At 42.1% G+C, this 8794-nt stretch overlaps 1 protein-coding gene across 4 annotated transcripts in view; it reads left to right on the top strand.

Annotated features, from left to right (window-relative positions):
- Positions 1-327: 327 nt before the first annotated feature.
- Positions 328-8794, top strand: part of AFF2 (AF4/FMR2 family member 2) — a 449558-nt gene continuing 441091 nt past the window's right edge. For all 4 annotated transcript variants that reach the window (XM_023526244.1, XM_023526242.1, XM_023526243.1 and 1 more), the window contains exon 1: positions 328-521. In XM_023526244.1, the coding sequence (XP_023382012.1) occupies positions 475-521 (47 nt within the window). In that variant the 5' untranslated portion in view covers positions 328-474. The remainder of the gene's footprint in view (positions 522-8794) is intronic.

Below are 8794 nucleotides of genomic sequence, written 5' to 3'. Positions count from 1 at the left end.
TGGGAGTGGGCGAGGGTTCAGAGACGTGGGTCCCCTTCCTGAAGCCTGCCTCCTGGCCTCGACAGCCTCCCTCCCTCATCCCTGTAACTGCCCCTCTGGCCCCTGTCCCGGCCCAGGTCTCCAGCTCTGTGGCTGCTCCCATCAGCTGATTTTGACAGATGGGGGTCCCGGGCGGCGCGGGCGGGCGGGGCGAGCCCCTGCCAGATCCGGGGATGATAACGTGCCGGCTCCATGTCGCGGCTTTGGGCTGTCCAGGCTCCGCCCCCTGTGAGTGTGTAAGTGTGTGATGCTGCCGCGGCCGCCGCCGCCGCCTGTTCAGCCGCCGCCGCCGCCGATGCGGCCCGGGCACTTTTAGCCGGTCGGGCAGGGCCAGAGAGCCGGGCCGCCGAGAGCAGCGAGCCAGCCCTGCCGAGAGCTGCGCCGACCCGCCGTGAGCAGGGACGGACGCCAGTCCGCCGCCGCCGCCCGGCAGCTATGGATCTATTCGACTTTTTCAGGGACTGGGACTTGGAGCAGCAGTGGTAGGTGTTGGTTTTCGCCTTGTCCTTTGCTATGCAGGTCCTCGGGCTGGGGCTGGGCTTTTCGCCTTTGTTAAAAGGAGCCGGGGCTGCGGTGGGGGCGCCCCGGACGCACTCCCACTTGCTCTCGGCCACCTCTGGCCCCGGCCTCAGCGACTTCTCTGTCGGGTGCCGGGGTGGCTGGAGGTGCAGGCACAGTGAGGGATGCGGGTCTCCAAAGCGTCGCTTGGCGCTTCAAGTCCAAAGAGTTGCATCTGGCCCAAATCGGATCTGGTGCTGCCCGGGGACCGAGTCGCACTACCTCCGCTGGGATTTTCTCCCGGAACGGTTGGCTGGGCCGGCCTCCTAGGGCACAGGCTACTACCCGCCAAAAATGCCTCAACTTTCCAGGTGACCAACGCCGGCGGCCGGCCTTGGGGAACCAGCAGCAGCAAGGTGCCACCGGCCACCCGCTGTCTCCTTAGCGGCCGCCGCCCCCGCCACCTCGGTCCCTGCGCAGCACGGCACACACACCTTCCCTTCTACCCACTCAGCCCAAGTTCCTTGTACTCGGGCACCAAGCGGCGGCTTCGGGGGCCACAGCTCTGGGGCCCCGGGTCTGGGCCGACTTCAGCGTTTGGCTTTCAGGACCGGCGGTTTTTGAAGTTGGCCACCAAGTCTGCCGCTCCAGCGTCACTGCCCATTTAATTACCCGCTCGACCCCCGTCCGCCCCCACTGGGAGGCACCCGCAGGTTTGTGTAATAGGCACCCAGCTGGGATTCAAACATTTAGGCGGCTCTTCCCCAAATACCTTAAAGTTGTCAACGAGAGGTTTTTGAAGGATGGTGCAGAGGTAACTAGGGAGACGGAAAGTTGTTCCTCTCTGCGTGATGTGAGCGCGCGTGTGCGTAAATAGCGATATACATATCTATTAACTTTTTTAAAAAGTCATCTTCCGCAATAACGTTATTATTATTAATTTGTCACATTTTAACGTGTCAATTTCTCCCCCACAGCCTGTGGAATTAGATGGGGGGAGGGCGCGGCGGTGGCTACTTGGAATTGCACTCTTCGCTCTTACCTTTATAAATTTAGTTAGAATAATCTATAGTACCGACCCATAGTGCGAAATCTTTTACAATGTTCAACTACTGGCAGCCGTTGTTAAAATGCTGTGTATTTTTACAAGGATTTCCCTGGCTAATGTGATATTTTAGGCAATTTCCTTCTTTAGAAAAGGGTCATACGCTTAGTCAGTAGCCAATCATGACTCCGTTAGTTGCAAATCCAAGATAATAAGAACTTAAATAGATTTTGTTTTACTGCAATTCCGTGTAAATCCTTGAAGCCACAAATTACACTGTATCAGTATTAATCTGTAAGGCATTTTTGATGTCATGCACGGTGTTATCACCTCTGCAGAGAAACATTACCTTACCATTCTTTAATAACCATGCCGTTATTTAAAAGTAAAGATCATAACAACATTGCTGCTCAATTAAATATTATGTTACTGCACACAGCCTTTACTCTGTTTCACTTTTATTTTGCAGACAACTGATAACCACAGTGTTACTATTTGCATAGAATTTGACTAAGACATCGTGTGGGTAACATTAATTTAACAGACATTGTTGTAACTGATTTTGTGAGTATAGTTCAAATGTTGAGCATATACAAAGTATTCGGTTTTTGTGTTTATTATTTTATTTTCGGTTTAGTCATATCACATGCACTTACATATTTAGAGGGGATGTGCTCTTTTAGATTTTATTTTATTTTTCCAGAAAGATACACCCTCCCCCTTTCGGAGAATATCTTTTCTTACATTAAGAAAAATGCAAAAGCTTTTTTCCTCCAGATCCCTAACTATGCCATATCAGTTGAGGAACATGCAGATTTGGACATTCCATGGATATTGTCTGAAGTAGCGATGAATTAGTGTAACACATCTGCATAAATAAGCCGGCCTTTTCCCTCTGTGCACATGATCCAGGAAAATTTCTTCTCACTGTTTGATTGTGAGGGATAAGCTTCCTTATGCATCTGTGTTTGTAAACATGTGTAATGCGATTGTGCGTGCTTTGTACACCCTCACAGAGGAAAGGAGCATAATTGTAACAATCGTGGATAAATAAAAAGCTTGCTGTTGCCTTGAATGGAAATTTGTACCTTTCCAAAGTCTCTTTGGACAGCCAGAACATGCCAATTACATGTTCATTATATGTTTACTTCTCCTTCTGGGAAGTAAGTAGCTGCTTAGAGTGATGGCATCTACAGCCACTCCCCAGCTCCCCAGGAGGTCTAAGGAGGAAAAAGGTACCAGCCAATTTAAGGATCTCTTTGACATTGTACCTTTTCTCAACATTTACTTAAAATAGCTCAGAGTTACGTCTACCACAACCCTACATGTCCGACAATAAATAGATCAGGCCAGCTAAAAACGAGCTAATTTTCCTAGAATTAATGAAGAAAGACTGTATATGCAAAGGCATATGTGTTATTTGCAAACACTTGACTATAGTAAACAAAAAGTGTGTGCCCATTTATAAACAAACACATTTGTCAGGATGAATTCGAATGGAAAGGATGGGGCATGAATGATGCTGCATTATGCGTATGTGCCCAGTCTGGGAGTGCTCAGTGCCTAACAGAACATAGCCCTGGATTACGCAAACTGCAAGAATATCTTACTGGGTCATGCTCTGGACTCGATTAAAGGGCCAAAGCTCAAGTTCTTTAAGATTCCTGGATGAATGAGCAGTGTTCACCTGAGTCTGAATTTAATATGAACCATTCTGTGCAAGAAGAGGAAGGTGCAGATGTCTGTGCTCACTAAAGACACCACTTGCTCTTAAGAAAAGAAAAAATAGTAAAGAACAAAATCAAATTTTATTGTTTAAATCATTCTTTAGGCTTCCCTGCGGTAACCCAGTAAATGAATTCTTGAGGTATCTGGAGATCATGTGGCTAGATTTAGACTTGTTTACCAGTAATTGAGATGCCATTGATCCCTATTTAAGGTGGGGAACAAAAATTAGAGGGCCTACAAAGTCTGTAGCCTTTCAGTCCCATAAGCATCCCCCCCCATATTGATTAGGTATTGCTTTGTGACAGGACAAGGTTTTTATGTGGGGATGCTTATTTCTCTTTTATTACTAAAGTGAGAGAGAGAGAAAGGGAGAGGGGGAGAGATTCCTAAAATTACAAAATGAAAAGAAAACCACCATGATAGCAAAATCAGAACGTTAAAAAGCCTAGTGAAAATTGTAGTTAAACAGTTCTGACAGTGGCCGGCTTCTCACTGCAAAGGACTGCATCAATTGTTTGTAGTTTTTATGTGATGTCTCACAAGTAGCCTAATTAGAGGCAAACTTGCAAATGGGCAGTTTTACAGGAAGAGACTTAAACTCACTAAACTGTTATATAAATAGAAAGTTCAAAGGTCTGTGTGGGGCTGTCGAGGCTGAGAAGGGGCCATGTGCAGGCCAGGCTTCTCCACCTCCGGTGAAGGGAGCCCCCAGGGCCTGCCCCAGCAGCCCACACTTTCCCCAGTCTTCTTCGACCTTGCAGGGGGCGGAGACCCTGCTCTACAGACAAAAGTGAACTGTTTCAGCTCAAGCCAGGCATGACCCGTGCTCTGCAGCAGCCAGGCTGCCTCAGCCTGCTCTGCGCACACAGGTCTTCGGAGGCCTCCTTAGCTGCGGTCCTCTGGAAGCGTGGAAGAAGCCCGTTCGTGGAGGGGAAGTTGTGGGAGAGAGAAAGAACACAACTGTCTCCAATCTGGGGTTAGCAGGAATATAGAGGCAGTGGCCTACAAATTGCCAGGATGTCTCATTCTCTACTTCCATCCATTTATCTTTTTCCCCTGTCCCCTCTGTTTCTCTTCCGTTCAAAGAGAAATGGCCTATGGTCTGTTTCCTTTGCCAGTAGAATATGTATTCTCCAGGGTGTTTGAGCATTCATTCAGCAAACCATTTGGGGGTGAGTTTCTTAAGGTGGTATACGGAGAGGCGAGACTCAAGGCGGAAAAATTAGCTAGTTTGTGATCAGGTCTCTTCCACAGCTCCCCAAACCTCCCCAAAGAATAAAAGCTATCTCCGTAAATCTTAAAAGGTGCATTTATTGGACAAGGAAGAAAATTATCTCATGTTAGAAATCAGTTTAATGATACATGAATTGTTTTGCTAATGATTCAGTCAAGCATTTAACAACTTTAAAATATACAAATCAGGATTGAAAATGACTGCCTCAAAAATGAATCTGTCATTATAGACATAAACGAGATTCCAAACATTTAAACATTTTGTGGATGGATAAAAATTATATTGTATTTAAACATGCTAATTATTGTTGAATAGAAGTGACTTTAGTGTACCAAACCTTTATTTCATGCCCATTATTCTTAGCTAAGTCTATTTCTTGCATGCAAAATTTGCACATATTTAATGTAATTTCAAAATCGTAAAAGTCCCATAAAATGGCCATTTCTGGAATAGTCTAGAAGCTGTAGCCTTGTGAGCTTATAGCCGTAGGTCATACCTCAAAAGGGAAACTGCTATATACTTGATTAGCCTCTCCTGTAGACAAAACAATTTATACCGTGACTGCATTTTTCATTTTTAATTTAGTCTTTTTTTTTTTATCTGATTGCCATAGGATAAAGAAAGAGAGATTTAAAAAAACTGGTTTACTGATAATGGAAAAAAACGTATTGCTGATTAAAGAACTCTAGACCACAACCTGGAGAAACGTTTTGAAGTGTGTGTGCGCCTGTGTGTGTATGTATGTATGTTTCACTGTGTGTGGTACAACGTATCATCATCATTGCTATTATTATTTAAGTAATATTTGCTTTGTGTCCTAAACATCACCCAGTAGCTAGTACTTTAAATACTCAATCTCATTTAATCCTTCAGACAACTTTATGAGATAGGACCTGTTATGATCTCTATTTTACAGATGAAGTAATAGAATCACTAGCTACTCAGTGATGCAATTCAGAGCTGATCCCCAGAGCCTACACTATTAATAACTGACATTTTGTCTGAGCCTTTCCAACATGTGGAATCCTTTCTCATATGCCATCCCATTCTGTCATTGTAAATTCAAATATGCAGGTGTTATCCCCATTTTACAGATAAGCAAACAGCCCTGGAGAGGTTGTTTGACTCACCTAAGTTCACGCGGCCTGGTTAATAGTAGAGCTAGGTCAGAAATCCACATCTCCCAATTTCCAGGTCAGGTGTCTTCCCAGGAAACCTCATTGCCTAGCATTTATTGTTACTGTGTGGTCTCAAACATTTAGCTCTCACTAAAACAAATGGATTGGATCGTCTAGGTTATCATTGTGTAAAAAAAATATGTGGAATTGCCATGTAATTGACTAGCCATGGAGCTCAGCATTTTACTTTTAATTTAAAAAAAAGAACAATTTATGTACTGATACAGTCTCTTAGTACTTCTTTTATGGATGCCCCTTTAATTAAAACATAAGGCTGGCAAATTATCTATCTATCTATCTATCTATCTATCTATCTATATCTATATCATATAGATATATAGATCTATATATCTATATCTATATCTATATCTATATCTATATCTATATCTATATCTATATCTATATCTATATCTATATCTATATCTATATCTATATCTATATCATAACTCAAGCCCTTGGTAAATGTCCATTTCGATTTGAATGCCCTAATTTCGAAGATTTGATATTTGAACATAAAGAAGACCATGGTATATTTATCTGGTTGATTTGGAGCCGCAAAGCTGGGAGTAGGAGGTGGCTAACACTTCTTTCCAAAGCTTTGTAACTTACCACATCTATTATTTTATTTGTTTCTCACAATAACCTTGTGGATTTGGCAGGACTGGTATTATTAGCTCCATTTTGTAGATGAGAAAACTGAAGTTCAGAAAGGTTGAGTGACTTGCCTAAGTTTACATAGTAAGTGGATGCTCTTTGGCTTTGTGATGTTGCTCTTTTCACCACTGCTGCATTAAGTTGTTTATGTTTTAATATTCACATTGTTTCTTAGGGATGGTGTATCGCCCCGTCTTGCATCATCTAACACAGTGCCTTTCCCATCACATGTGCTCAATAAACATCTGTTGATTGATGGTAGAGCTCCATCATCTCAAAAAGTATTCTAGGCAAATGCTCCTATCTTTTAAAGAAAATTGCTTAGTAAATCCTGGTGATAATACTGGCCCTCTGCCTGTTTGATAGTGTTCTCATTGTAATTGTTTGAAGGTCCTTTAGTCAGTCTTCTCTCTTTGTGGAAAGTAATGAGAAAGAACAATGGTTACAGAAGAAGCTTAATAGGAAAAGGCAAAATGAAAACATGATGTTTATCAGTGTGATTTGAAATAATAGAATTTCTAAGAATTCTAAGATAGGCTTAGAACCGAAAAAAATACAATCCAACTTTGGAGGCATAGGAGTATAGGAGTTAACAGACTGATAGTGTGTCTCAATCCGTATGGAGACCGTTAGAGAAGAATGTGTGACAAAAATCTGAAGAAGAATTGAGTGGTCGGAGGATTGGGATTCCACTTAGTTTCCTTGAGTTTCAGCCTTTATGACTTGTATTTCATCACGAGAAGGCTGTTTTTCTACTTAACTGTAGCAGATCCACGCCATAAATTATCATGACTGTTAAACAAAGGTCCAGCACTGGGTTCCTCTAATGTAAAACTTTTATGTTGCACTTTAATGAAATTTTATATGCATGTTCAAAGCAAGGCACACTTTATACCATGGAGAGGGTGATGCTCTGAATTGTTGAATTTATTTTAAAGTAAATCTTTTCGATGACCTTAGCTGCTAACATCCACCTACTTACTGAGTTGAGAAAGATTATCTGAGTGTTTAGGTAAAATGGCATGATTTAAGCAGGGCTGACAATAGCACTACAGCTAGAATTTGATTTTGATTATGGAATGCTTAGTTTATGAAATGCTATATTTTATGGACCTGTGCATTTTGCTTCATTTGAAAAAGAGAATCAGTGATTTAAAGTAATCTTTGATTTGGATTTTCAATAAGCATGTGCTGGTATAAGAAGGTATAAAAGCCACACATTGGGAAATAAACTAAGGAAACAGGTTTTGTTTTCATTGCAAACACAAAATCACTCATCTGTTTATTTTTTCAATGTTCCTTTTGCTGGAAAAAGGAAAAGGAAGAACACATTACTTCTATCCTATAAAGAATGGATTGTTTTGTTAAATTTCCAAATACTAGTTTTCTGCATTGTCTACCATCTTCAGTGAAAACCGTATCTCATTTGCGGATACCAGTTTGCTTGGTGAGCTTGATTAAACTGTATTCCTGCAGTCTAAAATTTGTGTTTTGTCGGTGACGTATCTCCTGGAAATAACATTGAAATGGTTTCTTTTGTATATAAATAAAAAATAAACTCTACTTATCTTGTAGTGCTGCTGAAATTGCAATCTTGGCTTTATCAATCGTCATTAGAAGAAATTTCTTAGGCGTCTGATGTCTTCTTGGTCTTTGGGTCTCTGGTTTGGTTTGATCAAACCAACCAGCTAGAATGAGTGTGTTATGAGGTCAGATTAACCTTCTGACTGTGGCAGTATGTACATGACGACTTAACTATCTGGTGAACAATAAAAAATTCAATCACAGAGGCTTTATTTCTCCTTCTGGAATGTCATTCAACTAATTTTTTTTTTAAAAAAATAGATTAATTATCCAAAGGGACTGGTTGTTTTTATGCCAGGTCGGCACAGCCACAGTAACTAAATTAAATTCTGATGTGATGGATGTTTTTGATGAAGCGTCATGGAATCATGGAGAGATGTCATCAATTAGTCATTGCTTATTTGCTGGCAAAAGGCTTGGCTCTGGTGTGTAGACATTAATCAATTCTCCAAACCTAGTCTTTTAAGACTGGACAGTTCTTTAGGATCATCTGGTCCAGCCTCCTCATTGTACAGATGAGGAGACTGAGGCCCAGGATGGGAAAGTTGCCTGTCTAAGGACATACAGTTAGTAAGTGACAAAGCTGGGTCAGGAGCCCTCATGCCTAGTTCAGTGTTTGTCAGCTCTATGAAGAATGTGTTCATTGTGTACCTACTCTGCACCCAGCAGTCACTTTTCGAAGGAGATGAGAGGAATGTGAAAGATGACCTCTGGCCTCACTGACTTGACTTTGGAATGTAGAACTAGATATGGGGAAGTTCTGTGGCATGGATGCGAGTGAAATAGGAATTACAAGGGGAGAGAGAATGAGCCAGAGTAGGAGAAATAATCTTC

Source organism: Pteropus vampyrus, unplaced genomic scaffold, assembly GCF_000151845.1.
Source record: "Pteropus vampyrus isolate Shadow unplaced genomic scaffold, Pvam_2.0 Scaffold750, whole genome shotgun sequence".
Lineage (NCBI taxonomy): Eukaryota > Metazoa > Chordata > Mammalia > Chiroptera > Pteropodidae > Pteropus > Pteropus vampyrus.
This window is presented reverse-complemented; position numbering and strand designations above follow the sequence as displayed.